The sequence below is a fragment of the Ambystoma mexicanum genome, chromosome 11 (genome assembly GCF_040938575.1).
Source record: "Ambystoma mexicanum isolate Mex_15411 chromosome 11, UKY_AmexF1_1, whole genome shotgun sequence".
Taxonomy (NCBI): domain Eukaryota; kingdom Metazoa; phylum Chordata; class Amphibia; order Caudata; family Ambystomatidae; genus Ambystoma; species Ambystoma mexicanum.
Window position 1 is genome coordinate 17,436,965 of NC_090934.1, and position 27,419 is coordinate 17,464,383.

At 50.4% G+C, this 27,419-nt stretch overlaps 1 protein-coding gene across 2 annotated transcripts in view; it reads left to right on the plus strand.

Moving 5' to 3' along the window:
* Positions 1 to 27,419, plus strand: part of PPIE (peptidylprolyl isomerase E) — a 247,697-nt gene that overhangs the window by 59,647 nt on the left and 160,631 nt on the right. For both annotated transcript variants that reach the window (XM_069622413.1, XM_069622414.1), the window contains exon 2: positions 12,145 to 12,243. In XM_069622413.1, coding sequence (XP_069478514.1) covers positions 12,145 to 12,243 — 99 coding nt within the window. The remainder of the gene's footprint in view (positions 1 to 12,144; positions 12,244 to 27,419) is intronic.

Genomic DNA, 27,419 nt, shown 5'->3' on the forward strand with positions numbered 1-27,419 from the left:
TAATAGCACAATCATTGGGTATAGCAAGGGCCAGGGAAGGACCGGAGGCAGCATTAAGCCAGGTTTCCGTGACTGCAAGGAGAACAAGCTTTTCGTGAGATATAAAGTCAGCGATGTCGAGAGCATGGGCAGGAAGAGACCTAGCATTCACCAAGGCTGCTTTAATGAGTTTGTCTTTTTGAGGATATTTTTCAGGTGGTATAGGTAGGTCATGCATATGGGTATGGGCTAACTTGTCTGAGTCAGTGGTCGAATAGGCCAGGTTGTGGTCAATATGCGAGTGTTTCATGCTGCAGGCTCTTAATCTGAGGTTTCTGGATGAGATGCTAGGATGGAGAGAGCATGGAAAGGTAGGTAGGCTAGTTCTAGAATTCAATCTAGTGTTTCTAATAGCAGTAGTACAAGGTTGGTTAGGTGTTGGTCTGGTAGCAAAGTGGCGTATCCAGAGTGCTGGATCATCCAAGTATGTCATGGTGCTAGGCCACGAAGTGGGGGGTGGTGGTTATCATGCGTGTGCAGGTGTAAGTGTCTTGATTAGGATGTGGGTTAGGTTGACTAGTCCAGCGTCTAGTGTAGATATACAATAGGTGGATGAGAGTAGATAGGCACCAATACATGATGTGGGTAGTGTTGCTAGAAGGCAGGGGTTGCAAGTGTGGTCTATTGGCGACCATAAGGCACAACACAAGTCAATCAAATGTGGTCTGTAGGCGACCATAAGGCGTAATACAATCAGGTGTGGTCAATGGGCGACCATAAGGTACAACACAAATCAATCAAATGTGGTCTGTAGGCGACCATAAGGCGTAATACAATCAAGTGTGGTCAGTGGGCGACCATAAGGTACAACACAAATCAATCAAATGTGGTCTGTAGACCATAAGGCACAACACTAGTCAATCAAATGTGGTCTGTGGGTGACCAGAGGCCCGACACAAATCGTACATTACCAGGTGTGGTTTATGACTGACCATAAAGGCACAGAATATTGACTTAATAGAGAATAATCATGTGTGGTTTGTTAAGACCATAAGGCCCACTACCATCACAGGACATGTAAGCCAACAATAGGTATCGGAGGTGTTATAAGTCATAGATTACTGGCAAAGACGGTGGTGAACGCTCTACCCATGCTTGGTGTACATAGCAGAGTATTCAGGCAGTGGGCGTGCATTCCAGTGAGCAAGAGACACGTAACAGACTTCATTAAGAGCGGCGATTGTGCAAAAGTCTTACCGGACTGATATGGATCAAGGTTGTTCAGGTTAGATCCTGCTCGTCATTAGGCCACGAGTGTGGGTAACGTAGGGGGCCAGATAATTTCGAGGAGAAGATAAGCGGAGCAGAGTCCAGCGCCGCGCCGCAGGTGCGGACAGGGGCAGACAGGAAGGGCCTTTGGTTAGCGTGGCCTTAGGTTGATTAGGGTCGGCTTCCGCCTCCGGTCCTAGCGTCCGATACAAATGCAAATGAGGTTGCTAGGCAACCAGTGCGAATGCTAACAGTTCGTTCGGTGCGGCGGCCATTTTGGGGGTCGGTTCGGCAATTTCCCTCGTGTGGGCTCCTTGGGTGAGTCCACAATGTACACAAGGTACAGGCAGGGTGGGAGGTGGAGGCCACGAGACGCTGTGGCTCACCATCAGCTGTGTAGTCGGCGTTGTAGATCACGATCAGCTGAGATGTTGCGCTCGATGAGGCAGTGGTGAAGAGGCTGCTTCCAGCAGCTCGGATCCAGCGCCGGAGCGCAGGGCAGCTACAGAGAGGTGCTGCAGGGCTCCTGCCCAAAACAGTAGTGGGCTGTAGGGGCAGACAGGAAGGGCCTTTGGTTAGCGGGCCTTAGGTTGATTAGGGCCGGCTTCCGCCTCCGGTCCTAGCGTCCGATACAAATGCAAATGAGGTTGCTAGGCAACCAGTGCGAACCCTAACAGTGTGTTCGGTGCAGCGGCCATTTTGGGGGTCGGTTTGGCAATTTCCCTCGTGTGGGCTCCTTAGGTGAGTCCACAAGGTACAGGCAGGGTGGGAGGTGGAGGCCACGAGACGCTGTGGCTCACGATCAGCTGTGTAGTCGGCGTTGTAGATCACGATCAGCTGAGATGTTGTGCTCGATGCGGCAGTGGTGAAGAGGCTGCTTCCAGCAGCTCGGATCCAGCGCCGGAGCGCAGGGCAGCTACAGAGAGGTGCTGCAGGGCTCCTGCCCAAAACACACAGGAGCACAAGGGAAAACAAGGATTTCAAGGAGCAAGAGCAGGAAGCTTTAGGGGGATACGGGTTCGGGGAGAAGGATTGGGTACATCACAGTGCTGGCATTGCGGGAGATGGGGGCATTTTGCAAGGGAATGCATGTACAGGCCTGGGGTGGGATTTAATTATGGGCCATCACCTTTAGGGCAGCGATTCCAAGGGCCTCAAGGAATGGGACAACAACAATTTGGGCAAGGGGGTCAAAATCAGTTCCCTTATGGGGCTGACAGGCAGGGGCAACGTGGGCAACAACCACAGCAGGGTGAGGGTACTCAGTTTAACAGGATGGCAGGGGGGGGCGGCTCTTTTTCATTCCCCGGGACAAATACATATTCTGATTAGGAAAGCCCACAGAGAGCACTCGCTGCCCAATCCTCTTGACAACCGCACACCCTGAAGAGGATTCCTTGGTGGAGGCGGAAATCAGAAACAAGCAATTTATATTTATGGTAGATTCCGGTGCAATTAAATCACGCATTATGGAGGGGAACATTCCATTATCAGGTAAAACACTTGACACGCATGGATTCCCTGGGGCTATTTCTACTATTCCATACAGTGAGGAGCTGGATATAAAAGTGGGAGAGAAGGTAGTAAGAGTCCTCTTGTTATATTCAGAGAGCTCCCCTGTAATCTTGTTGGGTAGGGATCTGCTCAGTAAAACTAAATATAACTATCTCTTTCACAGGTCAAGGGGTAGTGTGTTCCACTCCAGGGATGTGTGTAGCTCGGGCAATGGTAATAATCAATGCAATGACCAGGGAGTCAGTAGTACATGGGGTTCCTGAGGTCCTGGACATATTTTCTTATGATATCAAGGTTTTAGTAAAAGTAGTGCCTCAAATTGTGACAAAATGTTGCCGAGTGCACACAGATTTTATTTTCCGACCCGTAGTGCCACCCGAGATGGTGGCAGGGACAATATTGTCATTAGACTTGCCAGGACTAGTATTGTCAGACAAAAGAGTAGTGCTGATTGGAAGAGACCAGGACGGGTGTGAGTGTCGCACAGTATTATGTATAGACCCGACAGTACAATTGAAGGAAATGACTGATGAGGAGTTGTTTGAGGATAATCAGCAAAATGGGGGGATTATTTGAGAAATCTGCATCCCCTGTGATATCATGGTGCAGTATTGGAAGGTACAGTGCCCCCTGATGGCAGTGGTGACCCATTATTTATTTATTTGAGGAGGACATGCGATATGTGCCAGCACAATTATGGACTGTTAATCCACATGATGATGGGTTACTGAGAGATGTGACCCCTGGACAGATTACATTGAAGTGAGGTGCCTTGCACAATCATCCAGAATGTGGATGATCTGTTGGTATTTAGTGAAAATGAACAACAGTACAGGAGGGTTTCTGTTGCATTATTGTAATTGCTGGCTCTCTAAGGGTGCAAGGCAGATAAAAAGAAGATACAATACTGCCTACAGGAGGGACTATACTTGGAACAACTCATTTCTGCGAATGGGAAAAGAATATTGCCAGATAGGGCAGCGGCAGTATGCGCCACCCCTAGGCCCAGTACTGTCAAGGAAATACAGCAGTTTTTGGGCTTATGTAATTATTGTATGGCATGGGTCCTAGACTACGCAGTCTACACAAGGCCGCTGTTACAAAGTGTCAGTTAAGGACAGAGGACTTAAAAGTAAATTGGAATGGACTAAAGAAATGACTGGACAATTTGAGGACTTAAACTATTTGCACGGCCCCTGTTTTAGCAACTCTGGATTATACACAGGAGTTTTATTTATTTTCCCACTCTGACGAACGGCTTATGTATTGACGAAAGGAGACATACTATATGTTGATGGGTCATCAATAATTTACCAAGAGACGGGACAGAGGCACACAGGGGTGGTATTAGTGCACGGTAAAGGGGGAGGGGGATTAGTGACCACCCTGTAGAAAGCAATACCATAGTTCCATACACAGCATTGCCCATATTACAACTGGACCATTATTACCTGGGGAACTGATCAGCCCCAGGTTTAAAGGTCCATATGAGGTGGTGTTCTGTACTCCCTTCGTTGTCTGTATGAAGGAGTTAGATATTGGGTGCATCTCTCAGATGTATGAAGAGCACCCGAGACAAGGCAAAGGTCAGTAAGGACATAGCCAAAGAAGAGACATTTTTAAGGATCCATGCCAGGGTGGTGTGCAGTGGCACACACCTGCCTTTTTTTTTCTTTTTTAAATTTTTTATTCTTTTTATTTTGGATCTTTCTTGATAACCTTTTTTCTCCTCTCCAGGAATAAGCAAGGATGCCTGACCGACGTGTTCAAACCTCTCTGTTATGTAAGGATAAGATTAGATAAAAGTAATTTGTTCTAGGAATTATGTATTATATATTTTAAGTATTATATTGTTTTGTATGACACTGGTTGTGGTTGTTGGAGTGGATGGCGGTGTGTCTGTTATATGGGGTGGCCATATAAGGGGGGGGGGGCAGTTGGAAAATAATGCTTTTATGAATATATAAAAAAAGGAAATACAAAATGGCTCACTTTTTGCCGGCCACCCCTACAGGTTTTCTTAGACAAATGAAACGGGAAGTATGAATGACGTGTGATTTATATAAAGGATTGGGGTTTGACGCCATTTCTGACATCCAGCGTTTAGAAACATTGAATAGCTGGTACTTCGATATGCGCACTGCAGGAAGGAATGTAATCCATGAAAGCTGTTACGTGTGTGCACTTACCCTGCACGCATCAGGGGCTCCTAAGGTTTTAGTTCCACATCCAGTCCTAACTAGAGGCACAATGCTGGGTACATCTTGCACTATGAAGGATAAAGGACACATGCCAGGCACAGAGCGCGCAGTTGAGGAGCATTGATCTAGACCCAGAGTTTATGCAATGGCAACACGAAATACCGCCAGTGTCTACAAGTACCATATTTTTCCTTGGGAAGTTACTCAAATGGCAACGACAAATGACAGGGCACCACAGTGATGTGCCTGGCAGATGGACTGATAGAGTACAGCAGAGAAGTAATATCCCAAATAGTGACTATGTGTGCACAAATATGGTCCCAATACATCACAAGGCTGACATGGATTGTAACAATGGAGAAGCCAGTATGAATACATAGAGCCATAGACTATGAACTTTGTTTTAACAATGAAGGAACAGTTCCTGTTGGCGCAAACACACTGAGCAACCACACTCTTGTGATCCCTGATATGACAAAAAGTACGGCAGGGGTGATGGATTACTAGTGGGTTTGTGGCCAACAAACCTACTTGCACCTCCCACCCTCATGGTAGGGGCGAGCGTTCACTGCTGCTGCACTTTTCTACCCCCGGAGGATGCTGAGAATGGGTCACTATCCCACATCTAGGTGTTCAAATAAAAAAAGAAGGTGGAGTTCAGAACACGGATTGGCTATCGCTTGCCTTTGATTGGGTCCTGTCATGGCTGGGGGCAGAAGTAAAAACACTGGTGCCTGTGATCATATTCTTCTTGGTCCTCTTCTGCACGTGCCAGTTGTGTTTCTGATGTTGTGTTAGTCCCTAATAGTGCAAAGATGATGGTTTCAATTGGGGGATCTGAAGCCCCTTTCCATACAATAAACAGCGAAACTCAAACTAATATTTCTGGGGTGTAGATATGTCGGGTGGGGATGAGTTTGTTACTGTAGAAGTACCGCAAGTGGAGAATGTTTGGAAGGAGATAGTGCCTTCCTTCATTCCCAAGCGATTTAGAATTAGTTAAGACTTCTTTTAACTGTTTCTAGTCGCTACAAGAGACCAGGGGGGAGGAGGGGCACTAAAAAGAAGACAGTTATTATTTAAATATAAAGTGTACTTTTAGCTGAATTAATTTGTACATTTTAAATTCCATTTAGTTTTAAAATCTCTGCCAAAAGGAATGTGGCCTGCACTGAAAATAGATTGCAGAGCTCATGCAGTGTTGCGTCACTGAGTAGCTCTGGCAGAACACACGAAGTGGCTCAGCAGCTGTTGGCTGTCTGTCAAAAAGCCCATGCAGGCTAAGGCTCGATGCACACAATGCAGAATGATTGAAAACAAGGTTTAAGGGGAATTACTGGACCAGATAAAAGCATGAGTACAATGAGGACATGACGGGAAAATGTCTTTATATATAAATGTTCATAATGTAGCAAAATGATGAAAAACAAGAGCTACAGTATATTCTTGCATAGGCTACCAATATGTAAGTAGTATGTCCTAAATGGAAATCCGACCATGAAGAAAGGAATACTGCAGCACCCCTTGTAGGGGAGGAGGACGGTTTTGGATGGAGCCATGCCCATATCCAGTGACCAAGTTAAGAGTATGTAAGCACCTGTCTGGCACCAGTCTGGAGGAGCTTGGAACGGAAGAGGGGCAGAAGATGCCGTTCAGGGAGCAGAGTTCTTTGCCCCATCCTCATTTCTGTAAAGATTACATTTGTTATCCTTGCAAGATAAGACTCTTGGCCTTGCTTCCCTAAAGGGGTGCATTCATTCTGGTGTGAGCGTGATTAGGGGTACCCCTATAATTAAGAGGTACCCCTGTAAATTGGGCTACCCTTACAACATCATGCCTGACTCCTGGGCCCACCATCGCCTTGCATGCACACACAAACACATTGTGTGCATCTGAGGCGCTGGGGGGCCCAGGGGACAGGTATTTTTCTAATTGGCATCTATGATAGATGGGTAGTAAAAACTAATACCATGATTCACATTGATTGCATGCGTGCGTGAGGTGCTGGGGGACTATGGGGTTGGCATGACATTTTATTTACTGGCATCTGTGATAAAGCAAGTATTATGACTGTTATTTAGCTAGACTGGGATTTGGGTGTAGACAGTCTAGCTATTTCTTACTGTGGCATGATAATTTGTATCGTGCATCTTTGATAAAGCAAGCATGAATACTGTTATTACCTGGCTAGACTGAAGTTTTGGTGCAACCCGTCTAGTCATTTCTTACTGTGGCAGGACATTTTGTATTGGGCATCTATGATGAAGCAAGAACGTAGAGTGTTATTACGTGGCTAGACTGGCATTTTGATGCAGCCAGTTTGGACATGTTTTCATAATGTGGCATGGCATTTTGTAATGATAAAGCCAACTGGAGTATGTTCTTACATGGGGTATGGCCATATATTGGCAGAACAAGCATTGACCTGTTTTCATATAGTGTAATTGCTGGCAGTATGTGCAAAGCAAACTTTCCTATTTGGGAATACCTACATATATTGGTGCAGACAGCATGTACATGTTTTTTATACTGGCATATATTGCGCACAAAGATCTTATGAACATATGTTGGGGAAATCGGGGATCGAAATTAAGAATGGATAAGCAGGAGCTAAAAGCAGCAGCTGGGTAGCCAACATTAGACAGGGAACAAAGAGCTAGTACATTACGCCGGACCAAGTGGCACTAACGGTAATACCATTTCGTGTGACTGGGTGAATTTAGCGCCCAGATACTACCAGACTCGTAATGAGGCCCTATGTGCTTTAATTGTTGTATAGATGTGTCGTAATGTTTGTTCAGAATCAATTGACCTGGTGATCTAACTCCTGATAGCTATTGTCAAGCCAACCAGGCTCTTCAAGGCTACACACAGGAGCTAAATAGCTCCTAGCTCCCCTCAATTTCGAACCCCGGAAATGCTCCTGTGCACTGTTTGTGACTTGCATCTATAGGGTTTTTCATGAGTTGCCCTACAAAACCAATTGCAAATGGTTTGGCTTTTTACACAATTTTTCAATTAAAGTGTAAGATGCACCTTTTTATTTATTTATTATTAATGTGATACAGTTTTATGCATAAGTAAAAACTTTACACATAAGACAATCAAACAAATCACTATAAAAACTTAAAGCAGAAGAGACAGGAATTCCCTGATACATTTAGGTAAATGTTACAAAAGCCAAAAACTTCTATTCTTTTCTTTTCAACTCTCTACAATTTACAGAACTGTTTCCGCAGAAACAAAGAAAAAGAAAAAATATACAGCAAAAGAATAAAAAACAATAAAAACATATAAAGTAGAGGATAAAAATAGATAAAATGAAATAGACAAAGAAAACCAAACAGGCAGACTACTAAATAAATATATATACAAATTTGTCACCTGCTTTAGTTTTAAACATTCAGTGCTGACTTTCGAATTACCTTCCAAGAGAAACTACATGGTCACAGGGCCCATCCTTCTACAACAATTCATGCAGATTAATGCTTCGCGCCAGACCTGGAATAAGGCTAAGTGCAGTTTAGGATTCAGTGTATTTATGCATTGATACCAGAATTCCACCTGCCCTACATATTCAAATCTATTCACAAACTTCCCAAGGTTTTTTACACAGCTTTTGCTCATCAGTGGGCACTGAGTGAGAACATGTCGGGCAGTTTCTAACTCCGTACGTGATTCACATATTCTGCAATACCTTTCTCTTTTCGACGGGCCCATTTCTGGACCTCTGGCCTCCAAAGTAGGCAAGTGATTAATGCATAGTAATAAAACAAAATGCCTTAGAGATTCAGAGGGGCAGAGATTTAGGTGTAGCTGAGCCTTTTTGTAGGTAAACAAAACATGAGTAATACATTTTATAGCTTTCCAACTTTTCTAGGTGTACAAAATTGCAGGTTGGTAGGGTTGTTTTTAATTCTGATATACAGTTCAGCTCTCTTCCGTAACATAATAGCTTTAAGGGAGATTATTCCAAGCTCCAGCCTAATAACAGCCACAGGGATACACTAAGGGAGGCCGAGCATTCTTCTCCAAAACTTGCCTTCAACTAACTGCAGCCAGTGCAAATAGGTTTCACTGGACATGGCTGGACTTTGGGTGGCAGTATTAAATATAAAAGTGTTGTTATGTTGACGTGTACCATTTTATAGAAAGCAATGGTAGATATTTAGTCACCTATTGCAGTGGTGTAAGTGCATTTCTCTTAGGTTGAGGTTATGTAAACTAAGGAACTCGTCCTCCAGGTCTAGAGGGATTTTTACACATTTTTTAAGCACAACCATGTTGGTGTAGGCTCTTTGCTATGCCTAACCCCTGGTCCTATGCCAGCTGCCAGTGCTTGTGACATACTTTACTGTGCCGAACCCTTGCTCTTGTGCCAGCTGCTGTGCTGTGACTGGCTCTTTGCTATGCCTAACCCCTGGTCTTGTGCCAGCTGCCAGTGCTTGTGACATGCTTTACTGTGCCAAATCCTTGCTCTTGTGCCAGCTGTAGTGCTGTGACTGGCTCTTTGCTATGCCTAACCCCTGGTCTTGTGCCAACTGCCAGTGACATGCTTTACTGTGCCAAACCCTTGCTCTTGTGCCAGCTGCAGTTCTGGGACTGGCTCTTTGCTATGCCTAACCCCTGGTCTTGTGCCATCTGCCAGTGCTTGTGACATGCTTTACTGTGCCGAACCCTTGCTCTTGTGCCAGCTACTGTGCTGTGATTGGCTCTTTGCTAATCCTAACCCCTGGTATTGTGCCTGCTGCCACTGCTTGTGGCATGCTTACATGCTCTTTGCAATGCCTAACCCCTGGTCCTATGCCAGCTGCCAGTGACATGCTTTACTGTGCCAAACCCTTGCTCTTGTGCCAGCTGCAGTGCTGGGACTGGCTCTTTGCTATGCCTAAAACCTGGACTTGTGCCAGCTGCCAGTGCTTGTGACATACTTTACTGTGCCGAACCCTTGCTCTTGTGCCAGCTGCTGTGCTGTGACTGGCTCTTTGCTATGCCTAAAACCTGGTCTTGTGCCAGCTGCCAGTGCTTGTGACATACTTTACTGTGCCGAACCCTTGCTCTTGTGCCAGCTGCTGTGCTGTGACTGGCTCTTTGCTATGCCTAACCCCTGGTCTTGTGCCAGCTGCCAGTGCTTGTGACATACTTTACTGTGCCGAACCCTTGCTCTTGTGCCAGCTGCTGTGCTGTGACTGGCTCTTTGCTATGCCTAACCCCTGGTCTTGTGCCTGCTGCCACTGCTTGTGGCATGCTCAAATGCTCTTTGTTGTGCCTAACCCTTGGTTTTCTGCCAGCTGCCGGTGCTTGTGACATGCTGTTTGCTTTACTGTTTGTGACTTGCGTTTTGTTGTGCTTCAACCGTGGACTTTTACCAACTGCTAGTGCTTATGACCTGCTCTTTGCTGTGCCGAACACTTGCTCTTGTGCCAGCTGCAGTGCTGTGGCAGGCTCTTTGCTATGCCCCACCGTCAGACTTGTGCCAGTGCTTGTGGTGGCCTACTCGTCCTTCCTATCCCTGAATCTTGGTACCAGCTTGCGGCGGTTGTGGCCGGTACTTCGTTGTTACTTCATCTGATTCTCATTCGAGGTGGCGCTGCTTGTGGTGGTCTACTCGTCGTTCCTAACCCTGATTCCTGTAGCAGTTTATGGTGGCCTACTTGTTGTTTCTAGCCCTGATTCTTGTAGCAGTTTATAGTGGCCTATTTGTTGTTTCTAGCCCTGATTCTTGTAGAAGCTTGCAGTGCTTGTGGAGGCCTACACGTTGTTCCTAACCCCGATTCCTGTAGCAGCTTATGGTGGCCTACTTGTTGTTTCTAGCCCTGATTCTTGTAGCAGCTTGTGGTGGCCTACTCGTCATTCCTAGCCCTGATTCTTGTAAAAGCTTGTAGTGCTTGTGGAGGCCTACACGTTGTTCCTAATCCTGATTCTTGTAGCAGCTGTCAGTGCTTGTGATGGCATACTCATTGTTCCTAGCCCTGGTTCTTGTAGCCACTTGTGGTGGCCTACTCGTCATTCCTAGCCCTGATTCTTATAGCAGCTTGTAGTGCTTGTGGTGGCCTACTCATTGTTCCCAGCCCTGATTTTTGTAGCAGCTTGTGGTGGCCTACTCGTCATTCCTAACCATGATCATTGTAGCAGCGTGCAGTGCTTGTGGTGGCATACTCATTGTTCCTAGCCCTGGTTCTTGTAGCAGCTTGTGGTGGCCTACTTGTTGTTCCTAACCCTGATTCCTGTAGAAGCTGGCAGTGCTTGTGGTGGCCTACTTGTCGTTCCTTGCCATGATTCTTGTTGCAGCTTGCAGTGCTTGTGATGGCATACTCGTTCCTAGCCCAGACTCCTGTAGCAGCTTGTGGTGGCCTACTCGTCATTCCTAGCTATGATGCTTGTAGCAGCTTGTGGTGGCCTACTCGTCGTTCCTATCCCCGATTCTTGTTACAGCTTGTGGTTGCCTACTCGCCGTTCCTAGCCCTGATTCTTGTAGCAGCTTATAGTGTGTGTGGTGACCTACTCGTCGTCCCTAGCATGATTCCTGTATCAGCTTGCAGTGGCCTACTCATTATTCCTAGCCCTGATTCTTGTAGTAGCTGGTAGTGCTTGTGATGGCCTACTCGTCGTTCCTAGCCATGATTTTTGTAGTAGCGTGCCGTGCTTGTGGTGGCCTTCTCATTGTGCCTAGCCCTTATTCTTGTAGCAGCTTGTGGTGTTTGTGATGGCCTACAGGTCATTCCTAACCCTGATGCTTGTAGCAGCTTGTGGTGGCCTACTCGTCGTTCCTAACCCTGATGCTTGTAGCAGCTTGTGCTGGCCTACTCATTGTTCCTAGTCCTGATACTTGTGCTTGTGGTGGCCTACTCATTGTTCCAAGTCCTGATTATTGTAACAGCTTGTGGTGGCCTACTCGCCATTCCTATCCCTGATTCTTGTACCAGCTGGCAGTGCTTGCGGTGGCCTGCTTGCCGTTCCTAGCCCTGATTCTTGTACCAGCTGGCAGCGATTGTGGCGGGTCTTTGGTGTTCCTCCCTCTGATTTTCATTCCATCTGCCGGTGCTTGTGGTGGCCTCCTCATTGTTCCTAGCCATGATTCTTGTACCAAATGACGTTGCTGGTGGTGGGCTTTTGTTGTTCCTCACTCTCGATTCTCCTGCCAGCGGATGATGTTTGTAACGGCCTCTTTTCTCTGCAGGTGGTCTGGCAGAAGAAGTGGATGAGAAGGTTCTGCATGCAGCCTTCATACCGTTTGGGGATATTACTGACATCCAGATCCCGCTAGATTATGAGACCGGTAAGTGTGGGCTGCCGCTTTCCTGACCATGTTTGTGCTTACCTTGAGGTTCTTACTGTCAGTATTTGAGGTCCTTTGAGCCCCGCTTATATGCTGTATGGCCACATATGATCCACCGATGGACCTGAGCTCTCTTTCTATGCTGGTTGGCTACATGCATGACCCATCCATGGACCTGAGCTCTCTTCCTCTGCTGTGTGGCTTCACACGCAATCCACCCATGGACCTGAGCTCTCACCCTCTGCTGTGTGGCTTCACACGCGATCCACCCATGGACCTCAGCTCTCTTCCTCTTCTGTATGGCCACATATGATCCACCCATGGAACTGAGCTTTCTTCCTCTGCTCTGTGGCTTCACACACAATCCACCCATGGACCTGAGCTCTCTTCCTCTGCTGTGTGGCTTCACACATGATCCATCCATGGAGCTGAGCTCTCGTTCTCTTCTGTATGGCCACGTATGATCGATCCATGGAGCTGAGCTCTCGTCCTCTGCTGTATGGCCACATATGATCCACCCATGGACCTGAGCTCTCTTTCTATGCTGGTTGGCTACACACATGATCCACCCATGGACCTGAGCTCTCTTCCTCTGCTGTGTGGCTTCACACGCAATCCACCCATGGACCTGAGCTCTCTTCCTCTGCTGTGTGGCTTCACACGCGATCCACCCATGGACCTGAGCTCTCGTCCTCTGCTGTGTGGCTTCACACGCGATCCACCCATGGACCTGAGCTCTCTTCCTCTTCTGTATGGCCAAATATGATCCATCCATGGACCTGAGCTCTCGTCCTCTGCTGTATGGCCACACGTGATCCACCCATGGACCTGAGCTCTCGTCCTCTGCTGTATGGCCACACGTGATCCACCCATGGACCGGAGCTCTCGTCCTCTGCTGTGTGGCTATACACGCGATCCACTTATGGACCTGATCTCTCTTCCACGACTGTGTGGCTACCCATGTGATCCACCCATGAACCTGAGCTCTCTTCCTCTGCTTTGTGGCTTCACACGCGATCCACCCATGGACCTGAGCTGTCTTCATCTGCTGTATGGCCACACGTGATGCACCCATGGACCGGAGCTCTCGTCCTCGGCTGTGTGGCTACCCATGTGATCCACCCATGGACCTGAGCTGTCTTCCTCTGCTGTGTGGCATCACACGCGATCCACCCATGGACCTGAGCTGTCTTCCTCTGCTGTATGGCCACACGTGATGCACCCATGGACCGGAGCGCTCGTCCTCTGCTGTGTGGCTATACACGCGATCCACTTATGGACCTGATCTCTCTTCCACGGCTGTGTGGCTACCCATGTGATCTACCCATGGACCTGAGCTCTCGTCCTCTGCTGTGTGGCTTCACATGCAATCCACCCATGGACCTGAGCTGTCTTCCTCTGCTGTGTGGCTTCCCACGCAATCCACCCATGGACCTGAGCTGTCTTCCTCTGCTGTGTGGCTTCACACGCGATCCACCCATGGACCTGAGCTGTCTTCCTCTGCTGTATGGCCACACGTGATCCACCCATGGACCGGAGCTCTCGTCCTCTGCTGTGTGGCTATACATGCGATCCACTTATGGACCTGATCTCTCTTCCACGTCTGTGTGGCTACACATGTGATCCACCCATGGACCTGAGCTGTCTTCCTCTGCTGTATGGCCACACGTGATCCACCCATGGACCTGAACTCTCTTCCTCTGCTGTATGGCCACACGTGATCCACCCATGGATCTGAGCTCTCGTCCTCTGCTGTGTGGCTATACATGCGATCCACTTATGGACCTGATCTCTCTTCCACGGCTGTGTGGCTACCCATGTGATCCACCCATGGACCTGAGCTCTCTTCCTCTTCTGTATGGCCAAATATGATCCACCCATGGACCTGAGCTGTCTTCCTGAGCTGTCTTCCTCTGCTGTGTGGCTTCACACGCGATCCACCCATGGACCGGAGGTCTCGTCCTCTGCTGTGTGGCTATACACGCGATCCACTTATGGACTTGAGCTCTCTTCCTCTGCTGTGTGGCTTCACAGGTGATCCACCCATGGACCTGAGCTCTCTTCCTCTGCTGTGTGGCTTCACAGGCGATCCACCCATGAGCTCTCTTCCTCTGCTGTGTGGCTTCACATGTGATCCACCCATGCACCAGAGCTCTCTTCCTCTGCTGTGTGGTTACACACGTTATTACCTCTCCCCCCCTGGGCATGAGCACTCGTCCGCATGGCTACACAGTTTATCCACCATTGATATTAGCACTTTTTCTATGCTGCATGGCAGCACCAGTGATCCATTGACAAGATGCAGAGGTGGGTACTACCTAGGTATAGCAACAAAATGCTCCTTCCAATCGAGTTCATTATAGATAACGTACAGAGCACTGCAGGGAAAAGGTCTCTGACACCAGGACAACAGCACAAACACAATGATGTACCCAGAGACCCTCCCCAGGTGCTGCGTGGTCACCTACTGAGCCGGAGACCCTTTTGAAATGGTCTCCATGCAATGTAATTACATCTTATATTATCCAGAAAATGAAAGACTGCTAAAGAATATCAACAGGTTCATTGCAATGATGATGCGCCCAAGGTGTGGTGTGTTGGCTACATCGCACTCCACACATCCTGTGAGTAGTATCGCACTAGCAGGCTTACTAGTGGCGCAGGCACATGTGATTGCATTATTGGGAAATTCTAATTCCTGTTGTTCTCACTTTGTGGACATTGTGGTTTTTGGTGTTACTACTCCCTTAATGTGGATCTCTTTGGCACACCACATGCAGGGTACATGCCCTTCTCGGTTGGTACGATACTCGTGATTCAGACCCGCAGCGAGTGGTGATGCAGGTATGATTGATGGAATTGTCCGGCTATTACGCATTTTTCTGTAATCACGTTTACCTTGTTGTGGTTTTGATGTTTTCTTCCTTGTTTTTGTAGATTCAGCCGTGCGGGCACTGACGACACTGGCACTGGCGGCACTGGCACTGGCGACACTGGCACTGGTGACACTGGCACTGGTGACACTGGCACCGATGGTCCTTGATGGCACTGGCACCGATGGCACTGGCGCTGATGGCACTGGCGCTGATGGCACTGGCGCTGATGACACTGGCGCTGATGACACTGGCGCTGGTGGCACTGGTGGCACTGGTGGCACTGGTGGCACTGGTGGCACTGGTGGCACTGGCGGCACTGGCGGCACTGGTGACACTGGCGGCACTGGCACCGATGGCACTGGAACTGGCACTGGTGACACTGGCACTGGTGACACTGGCACTGGTGACACTGGCACCGGTGACACTTGATGACACTGGCACCGATGGCACCGGCACCGATGGCACTGGTGACACTGGCACTGGCGACACGGATGACACTGGCACTGGTGAGACTAACACTGACACTGTGACACTGGCACCGATGGCACGGGTGACACTGGCACGGGTGACACTGGCACGGGTGACACTGGCACGGGTGACACTGGCGGCACTGGCGGCACTGGCGGCACTGGCACCGGCACCGATGGCACTGGCACCACTGGCACTGGCACTGGCGGCACTGGCGGCACTGGCGACACAGACTGGCGGCACTGGCGACACTGACACTGGCGGCATTGATGACACTAACGATGGCACTGATGACACTAACTATGGCACTGATGACACTGGCGGCACTGGTGACACTGGCACTGGTGACACTAACGATGGCACTGATGACACTAACGATGGCACTGGTGACACTGACACTGGTGACACTGACACTGGTGACACTGACACTGGTGACACTGACACTGGTGACACTGGCACTGGTGACACTGGCACTGGTGACACTGGCACTGGCACCGATGGCACTGGTGACACTGACGGCACTGGCACTGGTGACACTAACACCGGTGGCACTGGCACTGGTGGCACTGGCACTGGGGGCACTGGCACCGGTGGCACTGGCGACACTGGCACTGGCGACACTGGCACTGGCGACACTGGCACTGGCGACACTGACACTGGCACTGGCACCGATGGCACTGGTGACAGTGGCACTGGTGACACAGGTGACACTGGCACTGACACTGATGACACTGACACTGACACTGGTGACACTGGCACTGGTGACACTGGCACTGGGGACACTGGTGACACTGGCACTGGGGACACTGGTGACACTGGCACTGGTGGCACTGGCACTGGTGGCACTGGTGACACTGGCACTGGTGGCACTGGTGGCACTGGTGGCACTGGTGACACTGGTGGCACTGACTCTGGCACTGGTGACACTGGCGGCACTGGCACTGGCGGCACTGGCTACACTGATGACACTGGCACTGGTGACACTGACGGCACTGGCACTGACGGCACTGTCCGAAATGCATTTGCTCATTAGATCTGATTTGAATCTGTTTTCCTCGCTTTGCGTTTAATTGAATAGCTGAAGCATCATTGTAATGAGCGTGTTGCCATTCTTTAGCATCCTTTAATTTTCTTGATAATGTAAGATGATCTAATAACATTGTGTGCATATATATTTTATTTATTTCTGAGGCTTGTGGAATCTGCTTAGATCACATGCTGTACATAGGACGACATCTGGTGGAAGCTGCAGAGTATTACAGTTGTTGTTTTCGAAACACGAAAAGGGACGTTGACGGGGCGTGCCAGTAATACTATCCCTAGTGTGACGTCCACTGAACCCATGATCCCTCATGCGTCGAGGTCCCTCAGATTGTTTTTTCCACCATTCTAGACGGACACGTATAGTGAGTTCCGCTTTCGGCGGAAAGCCATTGACTATTTTCAATTATCGATAATATTTTCTTCTATCCTTTCGCCGACCTCCGAAACATCACGCCGGTGAAGACAGAGTAGCTGCCCGTTGAAGGACTACCGCAACGCACCGTTCGGCCTTGGATGGCTGCCCCGGGCCTCGGCCCAGACAGTAGGGAGAGACGGTAGGGCATTTTAGGATGTATACACCCCTCTTCCTACACTTTGTTCGCCCAGATGCCATAGCCTGTAATTATGGAAAATACCCCTTTTAAATTCTGCCCCAAGTGTAATTGCAAATTCCTGTGGGTAGGCAAACATTTAGTTTGTAACTTGTGTCTCCCAAGAGACCATGTCGAAACGTCTTGTCAAGCGTGCAGGCTCTTCAAGCCAAAGACACAAAAGGACCGCTCCACAAAACGCTGGGCCAATTACGCCAGGCAGCTCAAGGCCATGGAGGTAGAATGCGCCTTTAGCTGCGATGCTGCCCTTTCAGACAGCGAGGGCGACGGGGTAGCTACAGCTACCCAAGCGCAGGCCTCCGACCGCGTAGGACAGGCCGGCAGCCTTGTTGTGGGGACTACACCCGGCGGCGGGAGCGCTAGAAAGACTCACACCACTAAGCACATAAGCCCAGGTTGAGACTCGACACATGGGTCGAGTGATCAACAGCGTTCGACATCCAGGGAAAGGTCCGCTGAGTCCCGGTCGTCTGGGCAATCTCGCTCAAGATCATCACACAGGGCCCAACCATTGAAAGACGGCAAGAGTGTCGCTCGTAAAAAGTTCCCTCCGAAGGTCGATCGTCCGCTCGGCCCTCCCCAAATCCGAAAATCGACGCTCCGCATCACATATAGTAGTAGGCCCCAAAAAGGTGTTTAAACACACCTCTGGGCCCAAGGTGGAGGGAGGGAACACCACAAGAAATCCTCTAAAACACCTCATAGTGACAAGAGCCCTTTTAGGGATAAAACACATCAGATGAAAAACCTAGAGAATCCAGGCCAATAGAGAAACCTAGAGAATCTAGGCCTATATCTCACAAGTAAAAATCTAAGGTAGTACCTCCCACAGATGAGGACTTGGGACTTTCCCCTCAACCTGTGGTTATCCCAAGTTCCAAAGAATGGTCTTCTCAAGACAGACTGAGTGATGAGAAGAATGACCTTTATGGCCAATTTTTACAAGAAGAACCCTGATTATTTTCAGAGTTCCCACTCCACTCCCCCCACCTCAGCTCCCTCTGGTTCACAAGCCTCTGCTCTACCTACTCAACCCCCTTCTAACAGGTCTCGTACTAATGTTCCATTACAGAGTACAGTCCTAGATCTCTATGACCCGGAATCAGACCATGGAGAAGATCTCTCTTTTGTAGAGGCAACTGACCCTCAATTTGGTGATGAGGACACAGCAGACCCTTATTATGGGGATGGCTAGGACCAAGAGGCAGACCAAGAAGCCAATGTGTACTCTATAGACTCCCCTCTTAACCAAGACACTCCAGTTGTCGTCCTATTGATAATCAACCCCTGTTCAATGAATTACGAGCCAAGGCGGCTGAGCACTTTCAGATTGACACCCAGAAGGTACAGGAAGATAAGAACTTTGCAGAACAAATCCTTGGGGACAAAAAGACAGTGGCCCAGTTTCTCCAGCATGGGGTCTGGCATGGATTCACATTCTCATGAATATTCCCCGTCGTCAGGCTGGGAATCTTCGGTAAAGAAAAATTCAGTATCAGTTTAGTTTCTGATCTGTCTTTCTTAGTAATAACTAATCACTGGTCTCTGGGTCACACTGCCCCCAGCCAATGACTGCCCTCTCCCTAAGCCCCGCCCCTGGCAGCCATCCTCAGATTTTTACCGCACATTCAAGTGTTGGGAGTCCTCGTGCTTTAGCTCTCGAGCTTTTACTGCGTTTTGCGTTTTTTCAAAGAGTTTTATCTCACTTTTTTGGTCTGTCAATCGAGCCTCAAGCTCTACCGTTTGTACTTCCGTTCAACGGGAACCTGTTTCGCAATTTTCTAAGCCCCTCAAGGGTGAAGTTTTCATCGAGTTACTCTTCTTGGAGGATTCCAGAAGTTTCTGAGGCCTACCTCATGGACATGGCCCAGGAAAAAGGCTCGACACCCGGATCCAAGCTGTTTAGGAACTGCCCTGGATGCAGGTTACAGAATGTGTTCAAGGAGGACGAGCATTCTAGATGCCTCTACTGCCTTCACGAAAGCCCAAGCGGTCTTCTAAGTCCTGTGAGGGCGCACCGGCGACGGGGGCCCAACAAAAGTCAAAGTACCGTGAGTCCACAGGCACGGGGAGCGCCGAACGGTCGGGCTCCTTGGCTGCCAGGCAGGGCGCACCTTCACCGGCACCATCAACCACGAGCCAACGCTCTGGCTCGGGGAAGAGAAAATCCGAGAACCCGGCTAAGATTCTGGAGAGGCCCCGGTCGATCTCGAAGGAACTAGCCGAGGGGTAGCGAGGCAGTGACCCTCCCCCCAAGGTGAAGGCCTCAAACGCGCACAAGGTGCTGAAGGCCTTGATTCACCCGGCTACGGCCTCTATCAAGGTAGTCGCGATGGCCCTGGCGAAGCCTGTGGAGGCTACCCCAGTGGAGGCGACGTCGGGGCCCAGAGTTTCCCTGCCACCGCAGAGGGAATCCTCTTTTCAGCCCATCGAGAAGACCCACGTGAAGACCCCGGTGGAAAAAGAGGGGGCGGGGGGCGGTGGCCGTTACAGACACGGATACAGCCTCCGAGGAGGAGCTGGTTGAAGTCGTGGAGGGCCTCAACAAGATGTTGAGGAGGTTAGGTCCCACGGGAGGAATCCCGACGAGGAGGATGAAGAGTGCGACGGTGGCGCCGACAAGGTTCCTGTGGAGGAGGAGCAACCATCGCGCCCGTCGCAACCCGAGCCACAGGACAGCTCATGGCCATTTTGATGGCAATCCAAACCTTATGCACGGAGATAAGGACGAGATTGCCCCTAACCCCAACGGACGACCCAGCAGAACCGGGCCCGTCGGGAAGTCCTCGAAACAAGAGGAGGAGAGTTCATCCACCCCCACCCTTCCAGCCCTCACGGCCCTCTCAGCCGTTATCTCCTTCCCCTGTCCCTGGGGATGACACAGGAACAGATACGGCCACGACGGGGACGGATGACGACGGTGGTGACGACGGGATGGGCCTCCCATCACCACCTCTTCGGGACACCTTGCACGACGAAATTGGCTCCTTCCACGCCATGATTGCCAGGGCATCCAAGCTTTTCCAGCTCTGTCCCGAAGAGCAGAAGAAGCAACGCTTCCTCTACCAACGGCGTGAGGCCAAGAGGAAGATGGTCCTCACGGTGCTGTTGCTGGATGACATCTGGGACGAGGGACTTGCTCTTCTGAAGAACCCATCCACGACGCCTGCCAAGAGGGACCTGTACGAGAAGAAGTGCCGGGTCCCCGATGCCTCCCCTTTGTGCCTTCGGGCACAGCCAACCCCGGATTTGGTTGTCTCGGCGGCGGCCAAGAAGAAAGTGGCGGGGGCATCGGCTTCAACTTCCCCACCGGACGACGAGGGAAAGAAACTGGACGCCATGGGATGACCGTCATCTCGTCTGTGGCAACGACGATTAAGATGGCCAACGCCCTAGCGATTGTGGCCCGCTACGCTAAGGAGTTGTGGTACAAGATCGCCCCCCTGTTGGACTTCCTACCGGACGACAAGAGGGCAGAGGACCTGGCGATCCTACAGGAAGGTGAGGTGGCGTTGGACCACGCCATAACAGTGGCCACGGACATTGCTGACACTGGTTTCCGCCAGTTGGGCAACAGCATTTGCCTTCGACGGCGGGGATGGCTCAAGGCAACAGATTTCCGCCAGGACGTGTAAACCAGAGTTTTGGACATGCCCTTTGACGGGAACAACCTGTTTGGAAAAACAGTGGATGAGTCACTTCAGGCCATCAAGATCGACACAGAGACGGCTCGGGCCTTGGGATTATTGCAACAACGACGGCCGCCCTTTCGGAACTCCGGAGGCAAGCAAGGTGCCTCCAAAGGATTCGGCGGTGGCTCCTCGACGTACCGGTAGGCGGCCCGCTCCTCGTCGTAAGAGGCCTACAGAGGACGGGGCAAGTCAGGTGGATCTCGCCATCGTCGCCAGGGAGGCCAAGGTGGCAAGGCCGCTGCCAAGCAAGATTGAACCGGCCGTAACGTCGGGCCCCCACCTGAGCACCCCAGTGGGAGGCTGGCTGGCGAAGTTCGTCAACGTGTAGGAGTCCATCTCCACCGACCGTTGGGTGCTGGATGCCCTGGCCTGCGGGCACACTCGAATTTCTACAAAAGTTCCCCTGCATTCCTCCCGTGGCCAGGAAAGAAAACCACGTCCCTCAACTGCTGTTAAAAGTAAGGGCGATGCTCAAGAAAGGAGCCATCAAACTCGTCCCAAAGAGGCTCCGGAGTGTACTCAAGAGACTTCCTCGTCAGAAAGAAGACAGGAGGATGAAGTCCCATCCTGGACCTGCGTCGATTAAACAAATGCATCAAGGCACAGAAGTTCTGGATGGTCACCCTCCAGCACGTGCTGGGCCAGCTGGAGGAGGGCGACTTCCTATTGTCGTTGGATCTGGCAGATGCGTACTTTCACATCCCCATTCTAAAAGGACACCGAAAGTTACTCAGGTTCGTGGTACAAGGACGGCACTACCAACTCAAGGCCCTCCCATTCTGATTGAAGTCGGCGCCCAGGGTTTTCACCAAGTGCCTGGCACCAGTGGCGGCACGGCTACGCCTGCAAGGGATCCACGTCTACCCCTACCTAGACGATTGGCTCATCCGAGCAAGAACAAGGGAACTCTCTGTCGAGCACACAGCGAAGACCGTCCAGCTGCTCACGGACCTGGGATTCTCCATCAACTTCCTCAAATCCCACCTGGTTCCGTCGCAGGTCGCACTGTTTCTGGGAGCCAGGCTCGATACAGTAGCGCGATTGGCCTCGCCGTCGGAGGAAAGGACGAAGGCCATCCTGGGCAAGGTGCAGTGTCTGCTGGCCACGGACGTGGCCAGGGTGAGGTCCATCAAGTCCCTTCTTGGGATGATGTCCTTGTGCATCTACCTGGTGCGCCTATGCAGGCTTCGGATGCGTCCCCTACAGGCGTTCCTCGACGCCCGTTGGATGCAAGCGGCGGGCAGTTTCGAGGACAAGATCCCGCTCAACAAAGTTTTCCGCCAAGCAATTCGGTGGTGGGGCACCCGCGCGCATCTCACAGCGGGCACAGACTTTCAGACCCCAGCACACCAGGTGACGGTGACGACGGATGCTTCACTGGAAGGGTGGGGAGCGCCCACTGGAGATCTTCACGTGAGAGGCCTTTGGCTCCCGGAGGAGAGGCCACTCCACATCAACATCCTGGAACTCCAAGCAGTGTTCTGAGCCCTCAGGTCTTTTCTCCTGTCCCTCAGGGGCAAGGTGGTGAGGATCTTTACCGACAACACCACCATGATGTTCTACATCCGGAAGCAGGGAGGAACCAGATCCCCAGCCCTATCCAAGGAAGCCCAGGATCTGTGGCATTGGGCCGTTGCCCAGGGGATGTTTCTGGTACCCTTTCATCTAGCAGGGATAAAGAACACCATTGCCAACTCACTCAGCAGGGAGCTGCGCTCGTGCCACGAGTGGGAACTACGTCAGGACCAAGTGGATCGACTCTTCCAACGATGGGGCAAACCCCAGATCGACCTGTTCGCGACGAACTCCAAGTGCCAGAGGTCCGCCCGCAGGTTTCCCAGCTGAGGAGCTTGGGCGATGCTTTCTTGTTCCCCTGGGATGGCCTGTTCCTGTATGCGTTCCCTCCGTTGCCGTTGCTACTGCGACTCGTCAACCAACTCAAGAGGTCCTGGTGCAGGAGGATCCTCGTCGCACCGGCGTGGCTGAGACAGATCTGGTTCCCGGACCTTCTGGACTTGTCAGCGTCCCCACCAGTCAAACTGTCGACGGACGCAGATCTTCTCTCCAGAGAAGGAGGCGCCATCCTTCATCACGACCCGGAGTCGCTGAACTTGCAGGCCTGGCTCCTACAGCACTAGAGTTTGGAGGGTAAGATATCCCGGGAGACTGCAGAGAGGTTCTTGCAAAGGCCAGGGCGTCCTCAACTCTCAAGTGCTACGGACACAAGTGGAATAGATTCTCTGTCTGGTGCCGTGGACAGAAGATTAACCCTCTATGGATTACGGCCCCTCCAGTGCTACCGTACCTACTGTCGCTGGCCAAGGCTGGACTGGCTCACACCTTCATCAAGATACATCTGGCAGCGATTTCCCGATACACCTTGACTGCAGGACGGTCATCCCTGTGGTCTCGTCGCCTGGAGAAGGAATTTATGAAAGGACTGTTCCGATCGTTCCTACCGGTGAAGGCTCCAGCCCCGGCGTGGGAGCTCAACGTGGTGCTGACCAGGCTCATGGGGCCTCCATTTGAGCCTCTGCATTCAGCACTGTTGAAGTTCCTGTCGTGGGAAACAGCATTCCTGGTGGCCATCACCTCCGCACGACGGGTGGGAGAGATCCAGGCCCTATCCTGCAAGCCTCCATACTTGACTTTCCACGAGACGAGGGTGGTGCTGAGGACGCAACCCTCCTTCATGCCCAAGGTGCCGTCGGACTTCCACCTCAACGAGCCCTTGGTGTTGCCAGTTTTCTTCCCGTCGCCTTCGTCGCCGGCCGAGAGGACTTTGCACTTGCTGGATGTAGCTAAAGCGCTGAAGTTCTACGTGGACCGCACGAAGAGTTTTCGGAAGACATCACAGCTTTTTGTGAACTTTGGACCTGTGAACCAAGGGAAGGCCTTCTCGAAGACTTCCATTTCCAGATGGCTCTCCGGCTGCATCATGCATTGTCACCGGTTGGCAAAATGACTGTTGCCCGGCCGTCCGAGAGCCCATTCGACCAGAGCGAGCGCTGCTACCATGGCGTTCTTGTCTGGTGTGCCTCTGCTGGATATATGCAGAGCTTCTACGTGGAGGTCGACGCACACCTTCACAAGATTCTACTGCGTCGAGCGGGATTCCAGGGAGGAGGCCAGGGTCGGCCAAGTAGTGCTGCGCAACCTGTTCGCTTTAAGGTGAGCCTGGTGAGGAGGTAAGAGATGCTTAATGTTGAGCCTTTGCCGCCTCCCGTGGTTGTGCATGTGTGTACTGCTATGTATTCTTATATTCATGAGCATGTGAATCCATGCCAGACCCCATGCTGGAAAAGAACAAGTTACTTACCTGTAACTGTTGTTCTCCAGCATGGGTCTGGCATGGATTCACATGCAAACCCTCCCTCCTTCCCCTCTGCGGCTCTTCACTTGGTCATACTGCCACTTCACATGCTACCAAATCTGAGGATGGCTGCCAGAGGCGGGGCTTAGGGGGAGGGCAGTCATTGGCTGGGGGCAGTATGACCCAGAGACCAGTGATTGGTTACTACTAAGAAAGACAGATCAGAAACGAAAACTGATACTGAATTTTTCTTTACCGAAGATTCCCAGCCTGACGACGGGGAATATTCATGAGCATGTGAATCCATGCCAGACTCGTGCTGGAGAACAACAGTTACAGGTAAGTAACTTGTTCCTTATCCCGCTACTATAATCAGTGCAGCACAGAATACAACCATCTTTAGAGGCCCCGAATCTCACACGGACTGTAAACCCACATTTAGAGAAATTTAGACTTGCACCTTCAGACCCATTATATATTAGAGGACAACTGAAGTCAGACTCCTTAGTTGTGACCACAACTAGAAAAAGAGCGGGCACAGTGTTAGGTGGAAACCTGTGCAGTTCCCTCTGGGACCACTGCAAAAGATTTAGAACCCACTTGGTAGCAGTCTGTACCACACAGATTCACTTGGTAGCTGTGGCTGAGCAGTCAGACTTCCCTCAACAAGAGTTAGGCAGTATGTGGAGTATACAAAATAGGGCAATTTACACAGTAGAACAAGCAAACACAGACAGAGCTTTGGTGTAAAGATATATAGGTATTTATTTATAACACATCTATGCTAAACACTCTGGCACTAATACGGCAAACAACTTCAAGCACAATTACTATAAGTAAATCAATCCCCCTAACAATAGTTCGACAAGTCTAGGTTCAACGGCACCACTTATTTGCAGACAGAGGTGAATGCTTTAACCTAGATGGCACTCTAGTATTCGTTAGGATGGGCGAGAAAAGGCAGGTTATGAAATCAACTCGGTACCAACTCTTTTACGAACAAATGCAAGGCAAGTAAGGCAGGGTCTACTGTAGATCGCAAAGTTCAGAGGCCAGGCCCACTCGGAGAGAGGCAAGGCGAAATGTTCCAAAAAGTATCACAGTGGAAATGCACTTCAAGTCTTTGTCGCAAATTGTCACAGCAAGGTTGGGCCAGTTCAGAACAGAAAGTTAAGAAAGCTTGGAGGCGACCCAATGGAGAGGCGAGGATTAAGACACCTCACTCTATCCGACACAAGGGAAGCCAGGCGGACACGGTACCTTGTTTGTGGCGAGACAGCTCCGGCGGGGGCAGTTGTTCCTGGTGGTGGATGCACGTCGGGGCTTTGCCAAGAGAAGAGATGATCTCGTCGTCGTAGGAAAGTTGAAGATCGTTGCACCACCAGGGAAGAGACCAGCCGTGGAGTGCTCCGTCACAAGGCACCACCTTTTGGTCGCGGTACAGGGGTAGTGGCTATCTGGTTGCCGGGGTGCTCTGCATGGGCAATTCGACCACTATGTCCTGGAACGAAGAACAACCAAAGGGGACTGGTTGTTCCCACCAGTCAGGGGAAGAAGACTCTCCGGCGGGGAGATCTCCTCTGTCGCCGGGAAATGGTGAGTCGGTTCAGCAAGGCTCCACCGGAGGTGTCGTCGTTGCAGGTCGGCTCAGCTTTACCCTCGTCGGATTCTTAGGTCCTGTGGCGACCTCTGAAGATCCAGTCCCAAAAGCCCTGCTTTTATGCAGAAAACCCCCATTCATTCAGCCTAGCTGTCAATCAAAACACGCTAAGTGGTGAGCATAGTTTTTGACTTTCGAAATTATGTTTTCGAAATTATGACTGGACACCGGGTGGCTCACCACTTGGGCCAATCACACCGGAGTGCGACTTGAGTTGGCAAGGCAACTCAGTCCAGGGTGCCTAAACCCCCTCCCAGACCCCCTGTGATTACCCAGACAGAATGGCACCACTTTGGAGGACTTCTGTGTAGAAGCCCGCCAAAAGGGGAACAAAGGGCTCAACCTTTGGTTTAGGAGTCACAGACGAACACAGACGCCATTTTAAAAACCGAGTTCTGGCAGAAAATACCAACCGATAGATTTATTTAAGATAAATAAACCGGTGGTAAGTTAGAGATTAACGAGAAAAAGTATTAACCTCCAACAATGGGAAGAATCCCATAGGGTTATATTCGGGGTCGAACATAACAAGTAGTTTCCACTGCCACCAGCCAAAACTCGACGAGGGGGGACGGGACAGTGCCCCCTCGAATAGCAGACCCAAGAGTAATCGAATTACCCCTACTAGTACGTCCACAATAGGATGGTTTATACTAGTTCTGCTAGTAAATTTAGGTCTAGTAAAGCCAATGGTGACTTTACATGCCCGGGGAGACAGTATGGAGTCTATGGTGGGGATCCTCTAGGACGCCCCGGTGTTACGGCACGGAGGGTGCCGTGTAACACACATAGAAAAACATATGAGGCCCTATGGAGTAAAAGACCCCATAGCCCATAGAACACATTGACATTCAAAGGAATTACACACATTCATGTCCAAGAGGGGAGAAAAAGAGTCTCACTCTTGGCAGGATGGAAAAAACAAACTCCAGAATCCAGCAAAGCTGCTGGGGGACTCGCTAGGTTAGGAAATTCAGCCTAAACAGAGAATTCTCCCTAACACACCCCCCTTGCTTCCTCAGTGGCTCCACCCGATAAGGAGAGCGAAAAGATTTACACCATGGGCAGGAAGGTTGCCTCCTCTGCGGCTTATCAAACCAGAATAGCGAACAATGCAACACTCTTGGCTAGTTACAACTGCCACAAGTGGGAAAAAATGTCGGCTTTACCAGAGCCACTCAAATCCCAGCTAGCACAGGTGGCTGCAGATGGAAGGGCAGTGTCTAGCTGTCTTCTTAAGACCAACTTTGATGCAGTAGACAAGGCCGGAAGAGTCATTGTGCAGGGGACTGTTATTAAAAGGCATGCATGGCTGCGCCTGTCAGGTTTTAGACCAGAAACGCAGGCCACCCTAATAAACATGCCTGTTGAACCTAACATGCTCTTCGGTAAGGCTGTCGAAGATGCCCTTAAGATGGCAGAGGATGAGTATGACCCACTTAAATCTTTGGGTTAACTCACCAACAAGCTTTCCGGACAGAGGGGAAATGGCAATTTTCACCGTTTTCGAGG